Source organism: Styela clava, chromosome 14 (genome assembly GCF_964204865.1).
Source record: "Styela clava chromosome 14, kaStyClav1.hap1.2, whole genome shotgun sequence".
NCBI lineage: Eukaryota > Metazoa > Chordata > Ascidiacea > Stolidobranchia > Styelidae > Styela > Styela clava.
In genome coordinates, this window is record NC_135263.1 from 18,195,777 (window position 1) to 18,211,519 (window position 15,743).

At 36.4% G+C, this 15,743-nt stretch overlaps 3 protein-coding genes across 4 annotated transcripts; all 3 read right to left on the minus strand.

The window, feature by feature from the left end:
* Positions 1 to 218: 218 nt before the first annotated feature.
* On the minus strand, positions 219 to 3,811 carry LOC120341057 (uncharacterized). Of its 2 annotated transcripts, XR_013480341.1 has the most exons (5): positions 2,812 to 3,811; positions 2,063 to 2,249; positions 1,607 to 1,657; positions 1,346 to 1,519; positions 219 to 1,135 (listed from the first exon to the last, which is right to left on the minus strand). XR_013480341.1 is itself a non-coding variant. In XM_039409487.2 (4 exons), the coding sequence occupies exons 1-4, from the start codon at positions 2,953 to 2,955 to the stop codon at positions 804 to 806; spliced, it is 837 nt and encodes a 278-aa protein (XP_039265421.2). In that variant the 5' UTR covers positions 2,956 to 3,807; the 3' UTR covers positions 219 to 803. The 2 variants fall into 2 exon arrangements, 1 of the variants encoding a protein (XP_039265421.2); XM_039409487.2 differs by lacking the exon at positions 1,607 to 1,657 and having other exon boundaries at positions 2,812 to 3,807.
* Positions 3,812 to 7,383: 3,572 nt separating this feature from the next.
* On the minus strand, positions 7,384 to 9,429 carry LOC120341223 (uncharacterized). The gene is made up of 4 exons (XM_078120282.1): positions 9,036 to 9,429; positions 8,740 to 8,932; positions 8,293 to 8,472; positions 7,384 to 8,124 (listed from the first exon to the last, which is right to left on the minus strand). Exons 1-4 carry the CDS (start codon positions 9,129 to 9,131, stop codon positions 7,772 to 7,774), a joined length of 822 nt encoding a protein of 273 aa, XP_077976408.1. The 5' UTR covers positions 9,132 to 9,429; the 3' UTR covers positions 7,384 to 7,771.
* A 1,073-nt stretch (positions 9,430 to 10,502) lies between these two features.
* LOC120341055 (uncharacterized) lies at positions 10,503 to 12,250 on the minus strand. Its single transcript, XM_039409485.2, has 4 exons — positions 12,098 to 12,250; positions 11,816 to 12,008; positions 11,386 to 11,565; positions 10,503 to 11,214 (listed from the first exon to the last, which is right to left on the minus strand). The coding sequence occupies exons 1-4, from the start codon at positions 12,191 to 12,193 to the stop codon at positions 10,862 to 10,864; spliced, it is 822 nt and encodes a 273-aa protein (XP_039265419.2). The 5' UTR covers positions 12,194 to 12,250; the 3' UTR covers positions 10,503 to 10,861.
* Between the last annotated feature and the right edge of the window lie 3,493 nt (positions 12,251 to 15,743).

Consider the following 15,743-nt stretch of genomic DNA (forward strand, 5'->3'; position numbering starts at 1 on the left):
TAATATAAAAGAGTTGGTAGATTGTGACTTTCTGTATAGCGCTGGGTTCATCCCGATCGACGTACTTAAATTTTGAGACCTCTAGGCTAGAGCGCCATCGATGATCCTAATTTTGAGACGAAGGGCAGGATACATCACCGCCATATTCTAGCACTGCAACAACAGTTTGAATTAATATACATAATGAAGTAGTCAGTTGTGCAAGAAATATTTTTTAATGTACACGTATATGTATACTGTATTAGGCTTGTCCATGGGACATCTTTTTCTGTCTCATCTCATCCCATAGCAATTTATGCCTGTCCAATCCCATCCCATGGGATTCCCATTGGAATACAATTCGATAAAAATTGTTATATTTAGGTTTAGCGTCTACTAAACAGGACTACATATACGAAGAGACATGCAAAGCAACAATATTTACTGACTTTGTTAACTTTGGATTCATAACTATTATACATGCGATCATCAGCCCCTTCCACAAGTATATTGTTAATGCTGAATATATTTTGCTCTTTATAACTAACAAGAGAGCTATACCCAAATATATGGACACGAAATTCATTACGAGTGTTTTATCATCATTTCCTAAAAAATCCTCCGTTATTTCTTGTCCCACGTTTCCCATGGACAAGCCTGGTATTATGTAAAAGTTGGCAAATAGAAAGATAGTTAGGTTGCATTTTAAACTTAACTCGAGTTTGTCCCAAATAGCCTATAATAGTCTCATCAATCTCTTATTAAAGACCAGATGCTACTGCATTGTCGACTTCATTCCGTCTCATATAAGTAAAATAAATAAATCATTGTTTTAAAAGCATGTGTCTAACAAAAGCTACTATGAAACACATTATTATAAGTATTGGGGGAACGATACATCCAATAATGAAGTCACGTCCAAACATCGGATCCAAACCAATTATCATTTCATTTATGGACTGATGTATATTGGAAGTGTTGAATCCTGATAGACCGACATACCCCGATAAATCTCCCGTAACCACTCCGTGACGTATCCTTTTTTCCACAGATTGCATTGCTCCTTGACTTATTACTTTTATAAATTTTTGTGGACTATGGATGATATGTGAGGATCCCGCGGCGTAAGAAACCATTCCCATCGTTGCCGTCCATGCTAAAAAGTCAATTAATACTTTATTAACGCAAACTCCGCTTGCATTCTTAAAAATTCAGTAAATATTAGAATACTGTACCGGTATTTACAGAAGAAGTAGTATCCAGCGTAATCACAGACTGCGCTATTTCAGTTATTCATCCTGATTTTAAGTTCATGAAATTTTCACATTTCCAAACATATGAAAACAGTCAAATGTAATTTACTTACTCGCGTTGACCAGCAAAATCAAGGCAATTTTTATGTGTCTTTGAGTTCTGAGCATTTGCTTCCGTGTTTTTGTTTCTCGACAAATTGTTAAAATAATTGGGATCATAAATGTCAAGCAGCTCACAATGGAAATCATCAGAAAAATGGCACAGAAAATAACAGAGCCTGATGACACTGAATCAAAGTAAATTAAGTTCGCTCATTATCAAGAAACATAACAAATAAATATTATAATAAATACCATTATATAACAAGTATTACCCAGTACCAGTAGCGACACTGAAGTTTGTGAGAGAATCGCTTGATTTCAATCTATGCGAAAATGAAATATCAGGAAATAATAATATTAACAAAAGAAACATGCTTGAATTTATAGACACGAAAGTCAAATGACTAAGATAGCCTATTATGCTATCTACTCATATATATACTTGTTATCTGATCATTCGAATACTCAAGTCGAAAATCACAAATCAAATCCGATAACGTAGCAATTCACGTCAATGCCCGTGTGGCCTCACTGTCTGTAGAAGAGGTGGCGGACTTATCGGAAATCGATGATGGAATGCTAACATTAAAAATCAAAAAAGTGTTAACGCGAAGTGAAATAAAACAGAAAGTTTTGGGTGAAATATCGGTTTCCGTAAGCCTCGGCAAAAATTAATCAAATAAATAACGTAGTCGCCTTCAATAAAATTTGATCCATAGATAACTCACTATTAACTTCCAATGATATACTCGTTAAGTCTCCGAATTTTACAGATAACTGGAAAAGCCCACAATGCAAGCATATTTTGCTTCCTCTGAGCTTCGAAACTATGTTGTTAAAACGTTCTTTCAAATCCTCATTGGAAACTTGCAAGGAATTGAGTTGTTCATGAATGGGGTCAAATGCAATGCATCCCTGAAAAAACGAAAATGGATGGTCTTGTTGTAAGTAACGGACTGTAATTAAATGGATGAGTGAAACAGACATGATTTCTTTAATAAAAACCTCTGTATTTATTTCCAGTACGGTCTAAAATACCATTCCATTAAAATGACTTCCTCAATAAAAACCTCTGCATTTATTACCAGTACGGTCTAAAGTACCATTGCATTAAAATGACTTCCTCATTAATGTGCGCACGGACTATGACATGTTTTCATATACACGCAGCATTATATATTACCATATGTTGCAGCAATTATTAGAAATTTTGAATGAAATAAAAGACACCACTATATAAAAATTACATATAAAAATAATAATATTAGGATGATAGATGCCCTGATTAGGTTACAAAAATATATAAATACTACTTAGCAGAGTTTTTAAATGTGGGGAAAAGCCACTGGGCGTCTGTAATTGAAATTATTTTGTAAACTCTTTTACGCTAATGTATATGTCGACGTATCATTTCATGTATACACAACCTTTCTAACATGCTTCGTTACGTGCAAACATAGAAGATTTATTAACTTACATTTATCCAATCCGTTGAAGACATGGCAAAAATCATTAGTAAACATGCTACCGATGTAAATGATACGGCAATAGTATATGATCTTTTAAATTTGTTCATATTTATCTCTGAACAACTTCCAACTACTATAGACATGTATATCATATGTATCTACAACAGTGTGTATATGATAAAGTAATGCAGCAAGTCACATACCAACATAAGTTTCCTAGTTTTGTACCCGTAACACAACAATATGACATCAATGGTATAAATTTTAATATATACGATACACGAATAAACGTAAATTTAAAATAATAAAACATTAATAATTCCTATACAGCAATATAACCGCCTTGATATTGCAAAGAGAGTGCAGTTACACTTGGATCATGCAATGATTTTAAAGTTATTAATTATCAAATCTCCAGGGATTCGATCTGTTTTGCTGAACGATCGCTGGACTCGGAATCCCCGAAGGCCAAACATCACAAAAATAGAAATGGTTTTGTCTGCACATGCGTATAAAGAACTTCAAAGTAATAGTGCGTATTTTCAACAGTCAGCGCTCGAGTTCATAACAGGTATACAAAAATACACGGTATCGGAGTTATGTGCGGTCCCATTCATCAAAATTTAACGGAATATGGAACTGCCTAGAAGGCTTATAAAAGAAAATGATTTAAGTGACTGAAATATCTGGTGTTTTGATGTTCACTTAGGTGTTACGCTTTTTTATTTGCACCGTTTTCTCATTAAAGTACGAATTTGGTGCTCGCCCTATTAAATAATCCGGAAACAATCTCCTACTCTATCTGAAAAGCACGTTTTGGTTTACAGTAACATATTGTAATTTTACCCCGTGTTTGGGATCATATTTCAAGTAAATGAATATTTATTCGCGGAAATTATGATACAATACGTTGCGCATGGGATTTCACTGGAAACGTTACCAGAATTCAGGCCAGTTCGAATACCAATAGTAGTATCATAAATTCATTTTCACAAAACTGATCTGACAAACGGCTTTTACCATTTTAAAAAAAGATCTGATGTTTCATTCAAAATCTGGTACGATAACAGTAAGTTAATGTAAAAAGTATAGTACTTTATTTTAATCAATACTAATGTTGTGAGTCGAATCATTCAGCATTTTATCTCACGTAGGAAAAGGGCGCATGAGTCATCAGTGTCACAGGACTTGGTACAGGTGACGGTACCAGTGAGTTACAATGGGTTCGCAAGTTTTGTTACCGTAAGTGCTGAGCATATCAAATTTCTAATAGTGAAGTGAAATTCATTTCATATACCAGTACCATCAAATTGCCCAACTTTGAACACATATTTTTTTTCTAAAAGCGCAGTATCAAGCATTATATGTGTAGACCTATTTGATAATAGCACCATCAAATTGACCAAATTCTAGTATATTGGCAATGTCAATCATTATAGCAAGTGCTGTGTGCTAACTTGTTCGAGTATTCGATAAAAGTTTCAAGTTATGTATTTGTTAATGACAATCATTATAGCAAGCACTGTTATGGTCTAATCTATTCCAGTATTCGACAAAAGATTCTAGTTTTGATACCACAAGTGTAGGTGCCGAAAATATCAAATGTCTGAGTCCATTTCGTTTTGGTCTTCGTGTCTATATATTTGAGAATACCTCTGCTGTTTGGTTAAGACTAGTATGCGTATGTAGGCTGGTGCCCGAGGCATTTGTTTTTGCGGTAGCCAGTAAAAAAATCCTTTTGAAATACTTACAAAAATATTTAATCCTATTTACATAAACTTGACCTATTCCAATTAAATTTTAAATGCAATGAATTGTATAAGGCCATTGCTTTAACTGGAAATGATTCGAAATTTTGGAAATTACACATCCACGAGTGAAGGAAATGATTGTGAATTACTACTACCATGTACTCTTGGTCGGTTAAATGTATTAAATGGAATATTGACCCAGATATCACGCACGGTCGCGAGGCAAAATATTTGATTTGATGTTGAACACGATGCCAGAGTCACACATGATCTACATAAAATGCCAAGAATTCAGAGTAGACTCGAGTAATCGTGGCCAATCACGCCAACGCAACAGAATTCTTGCCTCTTTGGTCATTTGTTTATAACACTGACGATTTACTGACAAATTTCCCAGATAAATTGAAACACAGGAAGTCATACAAATTGATATGTGTAGGCCGAACAGTGATAATGCGCAGTCCCATTGTGCCTCCCAGAATACTCTTGTAACACGATACGGCCGTCAATTCACATATTCGATTGCATACTCCTACTCATTTTCATGGCAAATCAACTGGCGTGTTGTATCACACATTTACTCCTTGATCCCTGTACAATAGTTTCAGCTGCTTTACCAAAAATGGCGAATGACTGTCAGCTATTTGATGAACATTGTTTTCACTTTTATAACACGCTTAGTTTTATAAATAATTCTGTGTATTGACAATTTCGTAGTGTGATTTGAAGTTCACTATTCAGCATTGATTGTATCAATAAAATGCATTTTTACGGTACGAACCAAAATGCACTATTAATCACAAAAAGGTGTGTTTAAACCAATTTATAAATTTCATGCTCCAGAATAATCTTAAACTTTTTAATGGACACCAAATACCACGGCTGGGGCAAATAAATTATGAATATTAATTTCCGGTGTGGACTCTTTATTGGGTTATCTTACTTGGGTACAACTCCGCAGTCGTACATAACGCAAAACAAATATTCCACATTGTTTGCTTAGAAAACGAACGAGTGACGTAGTCCTTACAACCGAACTGAGGAATGCGGTAAATAATCTTAAAACACTCTCGAGAATGGTACTTTCCGATAAGGATGTGCCAAGTCGGCCGTGAGAATTTCTCGTTATCTCACAGCGCGTCATTGCGCCATATTAAAGTAATAAATAAATTATCTACCAAAAGAGAATAGTGAAAACGCGTGCTCAAATTAACCCGCTACCCACATTTAATTTTTATCTTCGTACAAAGCCGGAGTTTGAGCCCACTCTGGCATTATGCATTATGCACCAATCATTAAATCTACGTCACAAGTTTAATGGAAAAAGGTAATTTGACAACATTGCGCTTTTGTACATTTAATTTGAATTATTCATTGTATCGTTCCGGAAAAATTGTTCTCTTGAAGAAACGTTCGCACGAACAATAGAGGGAATTTCCAAATCATACTAAGTGAGAATAATGTTTCACTCCGTCTTTTGTTGTAGTGAGTGGATAATGGCGCAATAATTTCTGCAATATCGAATGCTCGTAATAGAATGGTTCAAACTAAGCAATCAGGTTCATCGTTTTATTACAAATTTTGTCTTTCTCGAGTTACGAAGTTTTTTGATATGTTCGATTAATGATATGTTTTGTTAGGTAAGTCCACGGAAGGTTACGCTGACCATGGTAAAACTATGTAAGTGTTGTGAACTCTTAAATTCATTTTAGTAGTGTTTGATTAATGGGAAAGTGACCATACCAACTTGTAATTATCTGTGATAAGCAAATACCATGACATCCAAGAAAATGTTACCTGAACACACCACCACGTTACACCTGTGGAAAATACCACTAATTATTCACGTTTATGATAAAACTGTTCGAATAACATTTTGAGCGTGACAACGGCAATAGATGCGGCGTCAGGTCTGTTGAGGAAATACTTTTTATGACTATCCATCATGCGACCTTTATCATAACATTTTCGGCATATTTTTCCACCCACATATTCCGCTAGAAAAAAACACTGATTTTTGAGACGTGTAATAGAGCTTGATATTGTAGTATGAACAGCAAATATTTGCGATTGATTTCATTCCTCATAAAACATTGCTTTTGTGAATATCTATTAAAATTCAATACCTGATTATTCGAAGTTTCAGAACTGGATTGTATTCTGCTATCCCCTATTCACTTGATATTTATAGATATTTTCATTGTCTCTTGTAGTCATATCCAGTTACTATCACGCAGTGTTTGTTTGATTGAATATGAGAATTTCGTAATCAACACTTAAATTCATATTTGGTAAATATTAAAAAATCTCTAATTGTTCCATGGATGTGTGCATGCATTTCACTTATATTCGTAAGTGCTTAATATTACTAATATCACATAAATAATTGCAGCACGTAGTCGTATACATCTATACGAGACATTTTAAAACAATATATTATTTATACGTCACAGAAGATTAATTCATTTGGCAGCGACGACTTGAAGGAATTTGTTAAAGTATTCTAACGCGCAAAACATTACGCGTAACATCAGCCATATATATATATATGACGCCACCAATCGCGACGAATGTTTGTCGCATATTCTCAGGCGTGAAGGAGATGACTGAGTGCACTATGAGGCAAACGCAAATGCCACTTAACAAAAGTAACATATTCCATAAGCAAAATTTATTTGATGGTTACAGATACCAATTTACAAGCGCCGCTGATTCCATAAACAGTTTCAGTTTATGTTTCCGAACATACACAACGATAGAAACTACATTTAGAGCGGCCCACACACTAATGGCCGGGAGATGAGTTAACAAGGAAACAATCCAGTAAAATATTTTTCAGTTCAGATTCAATATTTTCACAACTTATACATTCTTCATACAGAATAAAAAATATTAGAATGAAAAAATGAACCTTTACGTCATAACAAAAATCGGCAACAGATTGAAATAATATCTGTTACTCAGTAAAATTTGAAACTTACATCGGAACTTTGAGCATTCAACATAACCTCCCTAGCCGCGGCAAATCTTGGAACAAATACAAAATTTAGTTCGTAAGTGAATCAAAATTGTGCAAGGATCGCCCGATATTTCCAACCGTTCAGCATATTTCAAGTTTGTAAGCTTGTCTCAAAACTAAAATAAAATTGGAAGAAGCAAAAAACGAATAAGGCAAAATTTAAAAAAGAATTAATATTGGTGTGAAAATATTATTCACTTAGAGTTCCATGGAGCTTGACCCGACATAAGGCTGTCTAAGTAGAGCCTGTTTTGCAACTCCAGTGAATATCGCGGATATGATGAAGAAAACCGCTGAAAGCCACCCCAGATAGAATGCGTATCCATACATTGGATCCATTCCGTCGAATATCGTACTCATCATTTTCTTCAGGCCTTCATCGAGGCCCAAACCATCAAGGCTGATATCTCTTTTCCCTCTTCCCCCTGGTAGTTGTTGTTGGAATACAGAACTCAAACTCTTACCCATGTTTGCCATGAACAGCAGAGGATTGTGAACAGTTTGAGCGGTTCCCCCTGTGTACGCGGCCATACCAATGATTGTGGACAGCGCTACAATAAAAAAGACCATATTATCTTAGGTGTAGGTATTTTATTGAAACCGCCACAACATCAGCTAGAATAGACTACTGTAAAAGAATATATTTTAAAATGCGCGAGGTGCTGAAGGCTTTGCGATTAACATTGGTAAATGAATACACGCTTTTATGTATATATTACCTGTCATCATGAGACATAAAAGCCCCAATCGAGTAAGTTTAGCCACTTTATTCTTGCTATCGTAAGAACCTTGCTCCCTGCTGATTGCAACTATCAGGATAATTCCACCAATCACTCCGAAAACAAGTGCTCCCACCAAATTTACAGCTCCGAACACGATGCTTCTTGACATGCTGGTAACTAAAAAGGATCAGAATTTTTACTTAAACTAAATATTACATTATTATTACGAGTATTTCAAATTTACGCAACTAGGCAAAACTTGTGTTGTGAATACTCAAAATAGTGGGTTCCGCTTAAAGCTAAATAAATGCCACTTACTGAATACTATTTACACATCTTATTAAAATAATGTTATAGCGTCCTCAGTTTTGCATGCACCTCGGAATTCCCAAATTTGGCAAAAGTATATTGTTGAATTTATTGGCCAATAATTCTCAAACTCACTGTTAATCCCCAGGTTCACGTTCATCAGATTTCCAGCTACCATTGTCAGTTTCAACAAACCATGATGTACACAAAGGTTCGTCCCTTTTACCATCTGCGTTCCGGAGTCAAATTGACGTTTTTGTTCCTCGGTCATAAATCCGCTGGACGCGTATTTTGTCGCTTTGAGAATGTTATCATATTTCATGCAGGCCTTCAAAATATTTTACATTTAGTAGTCACATGGTTAAGGGTGCAGAAAAGTGACTGAAACGTCTACACAATCTACCGAACTATTAATATTAATAAAAACTTACGACCATCCACGACGCTGAGGAAATTGCCACAATGAGCATAATACAACCCAAAGCAACGCAGGATATTGCAGAAACGTGAAATTTCTTCCAAGCCATGTTTGCTTCGAAGCAAAGTAGATACTGAAATAGCTATCGTTTACCCTGAAATTTATATGTGAAGTAGATGTGGTGTCAGATCTGTTGAGGAAGTAATTTTTATGACTATCCATAACGCGACCCTTGTCATAATATTTTCGGCATCATTTATCACCCACATATTCGGTAAAAAACATTGCAACACCTACAAATAACTGCGATTGATCTCTTTTCCTGAGTCATAAGACATTGGTTTTGTGAAGTAAAGTTGCGTAACTGGCTTGAATTATGCTATCCAACTCATATTTATAGCTATTTTGTTGTCCTTTGTAGTCATATTCGCTCACTATCATCGGATGTGTTTGGTTGAACAGGAGAAGTATGTGCACCAAGATGGCGCACAACCTGGTACACATACTATGTTTAGGTTGTGCGCCATCTTGGTGCACATACTTCGAGAACACCGAATTTTGTAATCAACAGTCAAATCCATATTTGCTACAGTATTAAAAAACCTCTAACGACATGTAGTTGTTCTATGAATATGTGCATACATTACACTTATTCATACGTGCCAAAGTGCTTATTAATATCACATAAATGCAACAAGTAATAGTATGCTAGAAATTTTTAAAACAATATATATACTATACGTCACAGAAGGCTAATTCATTTGACAGCGACGACCTGAGGGAGGTTGTCGAAGTCTGCTAATCCGCAAAACAATGCGCGTAACCTTAGCCATATATTTAATTTCTTTAACCTACATTCTTTAAAGTCATTGCTTTATTAACTCTAGCGATCGAGAGAATGTACACAGGCTACATAAACATATATGAGATCTTTTGAAAGTTTGCTGAAATGTCTCGAGATTATGTAGATTTTTCGTCAGTTTCTTATTATATTTTTTGATTGAATTTATTCAGATATATTTCATTTTGCAAATGCAAAAAGATGTCAATCGTAATGAGGAAGTAATCTGCATAACCATATCACAGTGACTCTTTAGGTGCGTCATTCCACCATGCACATATTAATTGCATCATACTGCAGCTACCGCAAATGACGCCACCAATCGTGAAGTACGAATGTTGGTCCCATATGCTCAGGTGTGAAGGAGCAGACCAATAAACTGACTGCACAATGGAGCAAACGCAAATGCCACTTAACAAAAGTAACATATTCCAAACGCGAAATTAAAATAAATTACTGATTACTGATCGACTGGATGGTCACAGATGCCTATTTACAAGCAAGCGTGACATGCACGCGCCGCTGATTCCATAAACGTTTTCAGCTTGCTTCTGAACATACACCACGAGAGGAAACTACATTTAGAGTAGCGCACACACTGATGGACGGGAGATGAGTTCACAAAGAAACAATCCAGTATAATATTTTTCAGTTCAGATTTAATATTTTCATAACAGAAACGTTCTTCACACAGAATGAAAAATACTACAATGGAAAAATGAACTATCACATCAGAACGAAAATCGGCGACAGATTAATATAATAATATCTGTCACTCAGTAAGATTCGAAACTTACATTAGAAACTGAGCATTCAACATAACATCTTTAGTCGCGGCAATCAAAATTGTGCCAGGTTCGCCCATCCTTCCAACCTCTCAACGTATTTCAAGTTTGTAAGCCTTGTCTCAAACATTAAAAAAATTGGGGGAAGAAGTAAAAAAAAAAATAAGGCAAAACTCAAAAAAGGATAAACATTGATGTGAAAAAATTATCCATTTAGAGTTTCACAGAGCTTGCCCCGGCATAAGGCTGTCTAAGTAGAGACTGCTTTGCAACTCCAGTGAAGATCGCGGATATCACGAGGAAAACCGCCGAAACCCATCCCAGATAGAATGCGTATCCATACATGGGATCCATTCCCTCGAACATCGTACTCATCATTTGCTTCATGTCTTCATCAAGGCCCAAACCATCAAGACTGATATCTCTTTTCCCTCTTCCCATTGGTAGTTGTTGTTGGAATACAGAACTCAAGCTCTGGCCCATGCTTGCCATGAACAGCAGAGGATTGTGAACAGCTTGAGCGGTTCCCCCTGTGTATGCGGCCATACCAATGACTGTGCAAATCCCTGCAATACAAAGTCCATATTACCCTGGGTTTGGGTATTTTATTGAAACCCCCAGAACATCAGCTAGAATAGATCTCTAGAAAAGCATTTATATGAATATGCGCGAGGTGCTGAAGGCTATTTCTTTTAATTTTGGTAAATGAATAAAATGCTTGCATGTGCTTATATTACCTGCAACCGTGAGAACTATCAGCCCTGATCGAGTACGTTGAGCTACTTTACTCTTGCCATCGTAAGAACCTTGCTCCCCGCCGATAGCAACGATCAGGATAATTCCACCAATCACTCCGAGAACAAGTGCTACCACCAAAATAAAAGCTCCGAACATGGTGCTTCTTGGCATGCTGGTAACTAAAAAAATCAGAATATTTTTTACCAAGACTAAATATTTACGAGATTATTTCAATTTAAGCAAATAGGCAACACTTGCCTAAAGCTAAATGATTACCACTTACTGAATATTATTTACGCGCAATGAAAATACAAACGCATCTTATTAAAATAAAGTTTTAGCGTCCTCAGTTCCGCATGCTCTTCGAAATTCCCAAATTTGGCAAAACAATATTGTTGAACTTAATAGCCAATGATTCTTAAAACTCACTGTCAATCCCCATGTTCACGTTCATAATATTTCCAGCTGCCATTGTCAGTTTTAACAAACCATGATGCACACAAAAGTCCGTTCCTTTTAGCATCTGCACTCCCAAGTCAAATTGATCTTTTTGTTCCTCGGTCATAGGTTCACTCGAAAAGCCTTTCATCGCTTTGAAAATGTTATCATATTTCATGCAGGCCTTCAAAAATTTTCACATTTAGCGGTTACAGGGTTAGGGGTGCAGAGAAGTAATTGAAAAGAAACGTCTAATAATAATAAAGTACTTACGACCATCCATGACGCTGAGGAAATTGCCACAATAAGCATAATACACCCCAAAGCAACGCAGGATATTGCACAAACGTGAAAAGTTTTCCAAGACATGTCCGCGATCGACTCTTCGAAGCAAAAGTAAATACTGAAATAGCTATCGTTTACCCTGAAGGTTATAAGTGGATGTTTTAACAATGCCGAACAATTTCTCATAAGCTGAAACTAAAACTTCAAAAGGGAAACAAAATAAAGTTGTCGCATTCAAAGGTCGAATATTGAAATAACATATCCCCAGTACTAACACGACGCGCCGCCAGATCAAAACAAGAGCTTCTCTGAATTTCAGTCGGCAATCAACAACGTCGACAAACTCTTTGCTGTGCGAAAAAAGCGAACGCCAGAACGAACGAAAACAACTGTCTGAGCGTCACGAGAGAATGATTTCTCTTCTTAAAGAGTTACGTTCATACCGAGCACGTGTTCGTAATAATTCGATGGACGTTTCTTTTTACACTCTTCACTCCACACTCTGACCGGAACCACGAAGTACCAATAGAATTAAATTTCGTCGCGCGTCTTGCGAAATATCGATACATTTTATACCTAAATTACATTAAGCGTCTTTCTCAGTCAGAAGGCCGCTTTAGCATAATGGTTATAAAAATTCAATATGCCCAGTTATAGGTCTTCAATTGATGGAGTATGTCAAATTTCTGGTGAATCTAGTAAATTTACAACAATATCTTCCAATGGGACATTTTTATGTTCTTCAGGAACGAAGTTCTGTTTCGCCTCACTGGACACGAAGTATACCAATGTATCGTTTTGTTGAATTGCTATTGTTTGTGTTCTCGTTGAGTTTGTTGTTGTTATTTTGAACAAATCTATTCTCCGCAACTAATGGACTGATGATTACAAATTTTCAGTTCTTAAAAGCGGGTGAAGGCAGCGATAGAAGGCTATTTATTACTTCTGTTGTATTTTCCAGTTTTCTCATAGTCCTGTGCAACTCAAGATCGGTTGCAAATTATAAGTACTGTATAACATTTATCATAGTCTACAAATCTTTCTGTCACTACAAGAAATTATGGGTACTCCTGAAGTATGCGCACCAAGATGTCGCATAACCTGAACCCTAACCTGGTACATAACCTGAGTTCAGGTTGTGCGCCTTCTTGGTGCGCATACATATGTCTATCCCTATTCAACCTTTGTTGCGGTCGTTTTTCAACAACGAAAAAACGCAAAGGCACCACAGCAATATATTGTGTGTCATAAAGAAGATTGGTATAAATATACAGACTCCTCTTTACCAGGGCCGGATCACGCCCGTTAAAGGACCTGAGCATCCTAAGATTTTAGTCCTTCATGTATAAAAATAATCATAATTAAACAAGTGTTCCATGCTATCTGAAATTAAAAAAATGAGTGAGGTTTAGTATTTATAACCGATCAAACACCATTTTTTGAAATAGTTCTCACGCCTACATATATTTATAGTGAGGTTTAAGACGATATTTGAGAAAGAAAAATAAGCAAAAATTTATTTCAACCGGGCCAATATTGAGGTCTGAAGCGTCTTACCAACTGAGAATGAATACATTAAACACTCAAGCTGAACACTGAAATACGTTTGTAGAATTGTGGAAAGTCCCCGCCCTTAATGCAAAACGAACGAAAACAACTGTCTGAGCGTCACGAGAGAATGATTTCTCTTCTTAAAGAGTTACGTTCATACCGAGCACGTGATCGTAAAAATTCGATGGACGTTTCTTTTTACACTCTTCACTCCGCACTCCGCCCGTAACCACGAAGTGCTAATAGAATGGAATTTCGTCGCGCGTCTTCCAAAATCGGTGGGGTATGTCAAATTTCTGGTGAATCTAGTAAATTTGCAACAACATCTTCCAATGGGACCCTTTTATGTTCTTCAGGAACAAAGTTCTATTTCGTCTTACTGGACACGAAGTATACCTATGTATCGTTTTGCTGAATTTCTATTGTTACTTATCGATCTTAAGATCGGTAAGTATGTTGATAGGTATTTGTCTGTTTGCTTGTTGGACACGTAGTGGACATAACGATCGTTTCAATATTATGTTGGTCTTGTTGTTGTTCTTTGAAACTTTTTGGACATCTAGTTGAAAATCTAAAAAAACGCTTTTCTCTTTCATTACTGGACCGATTGCTTCGAAATTTTTGCTGGTTAAAGATGGAATTTTTCTCCAGAAGGCTATTACTTTTATTTATTTCAAATATTTCTGTTAGCTCTGTGAGATTTGTTTTTGTTTGCTATGACGTCACCGAACGTTCTGCATACGCGTAGCCGACACTCCTCTTCTTTTTGATCACGTGCCATCGAACGTCGATGGTTCGCAACGAAGTCCTTAGGGTACTTTGCTACGATTTTCCCTTACGCCGATCGACGAAACGGTAAACCGTACTGTACTGCGAACAGACGTGTCCATATATTTGGGCGTAGCTCTCTTGTTTATCTGTCTGTCTGTCTGTTAGATTAAAATTTTGCATGTGCATTCATCATAGCTCGGATCAGAAGCCTATTAATTGAAGCCTATTGATTTTCGATGAATTATGTCGTATAATTAGCGAGTTATCAATTAAATAGTCATAGGACACACGGTGTCACTATGGAGTAAGAGCGCTGTTTTGGGGGATCCCCTAACCTTCGATCGATAAGTCTTCGGTATCCGACCAATATTCTCGTTGAGTTTATTGTTGTTATTGTGAACAAATCTATTCTCGGCAACTATTGGACTAATGATTACAAATTTTCAGTTCTTGAAAGCGGGTAAAGGCAGCGATAGAAGGCTAATCTTTAGGGCCGGACCATGCCCTTTGAAGGACCTGAGCATCCTAAGATTTTGGCCCCCAATATATAATAATAATAATAAAATTTCGCTTGAGAATAGCCCTTTTCTAACACCGATGTCGGAATTCATATTTGTTCAAATCACTGAATTTCAATGTGAAAATATTAACGTCAAGACGGTGCCAATATGAGAATGGCGTCCTTTGATTGGTATAAGAAGAATGGATTGTCTTGTCCAGTTAGGACCAAGCCAATGAGATGGGTCACGCTTTTTATCTAAACTTCGTACTTTAAGCTCTCGTTAAGTAGCCTGACTCCTCATTTGGAGAGACTTTTTGTGCCTTTATTTTAGTAAAAACACTCCTCTATTTTCAAGCGTTGGCCACGTGACTGCAGTGACGACCTCCAGAGCTGACTTAGCGCCACGTGATCCAGATTTTTTTTAGCTGGGTCCGAGAGTCCCAACTTAGACGGACTTAGTTGTCTTTGACAATAGCACCAGGCCCGCTCACGCTACGAGTAATAAAGTTAGTCAGATATAACGATTCATCATACAATGAGTGTAAATAAAGATGACCGAGGTAAACTGTGAGGAAACGTATTTCCTAACTCACAACGTGTCTGGTGTGTTTTTAAGTAATATCTGTCACGAAAGAATATAATTTGAAGCGACATTACAAAACCATACACGAAAAAGATACCTAAAATACCACGGGAAGCAATTTAAAAATAACTGGAAGCTTTATATATCTTCCTTCAACTGATTAGAACGTTAAACACTCATTTCTGAATATATTTAAAGCGAGTAAACTCGCGATGTTTTGATCATAT

Coding starts and splice junctions, on each gene's coding strand:
- LOC120341057 (XM_039409487.2), bottom strand. CDS start 2,955: ATGATATACATGTCTATAGTAGTTGGAAGTTGTTCAGAGATAAATATG. Junction 1,520..2,062: donor TATATCATTGGAAGTTAATA/GTGAGTTATCTA, acceptor ACTTTGATTCAG/TGTCATCAGGCTCTGTTATT. Junction 1,136..1,345: donor GATTTTGCTGGTCAACGCGA/GTAAGTAAATTA, acceptor TTGACTTTTTAG/CATGGACGGCAACGATGGGA.
- LOC120341223 (XM_078120282.1), bottom strand. CDS start 9,131: ATGGCTTGGAAGAAATTTCACGTTTCTGCAATATCCTGCGTTGCTTTG. Junction 8,933..9,035: donor CCTCAGCGTCGTGGATGGTC/GTAAGTTTTTAT, acceptor AATATTTTGAAG/GCCTGCATGAAATATGATAA. Junction 8,473..8,739: donor CGTGAACCTGGGGATTAACA/GTGAGTTTGAGA, acceptor GATCCTTTTTAG/TTACCAGCATGTCAAGAAGC.
- LOC120341055 (XM_039409485.2), bottom strand. CDS start 12,193: ATGTCTTGGAAAACTTTTCACGTTTGTGCAATATCCTGCGTTGCTTTG. Junction 12,009..12,097: donor CCTCAGCGTCATGGATGGTC/GTAAGTACTTTA, acceptor AAATTTTTGAAG/GCCTGCATGAAATATGATAA. Junction 11,566..11,815: donor CGTGAACATGGGGATTGACA/GTGAGTTTTAAG, acceptor TGATTTTTTTAG/TTACCAGCATGCCAAGAAGC.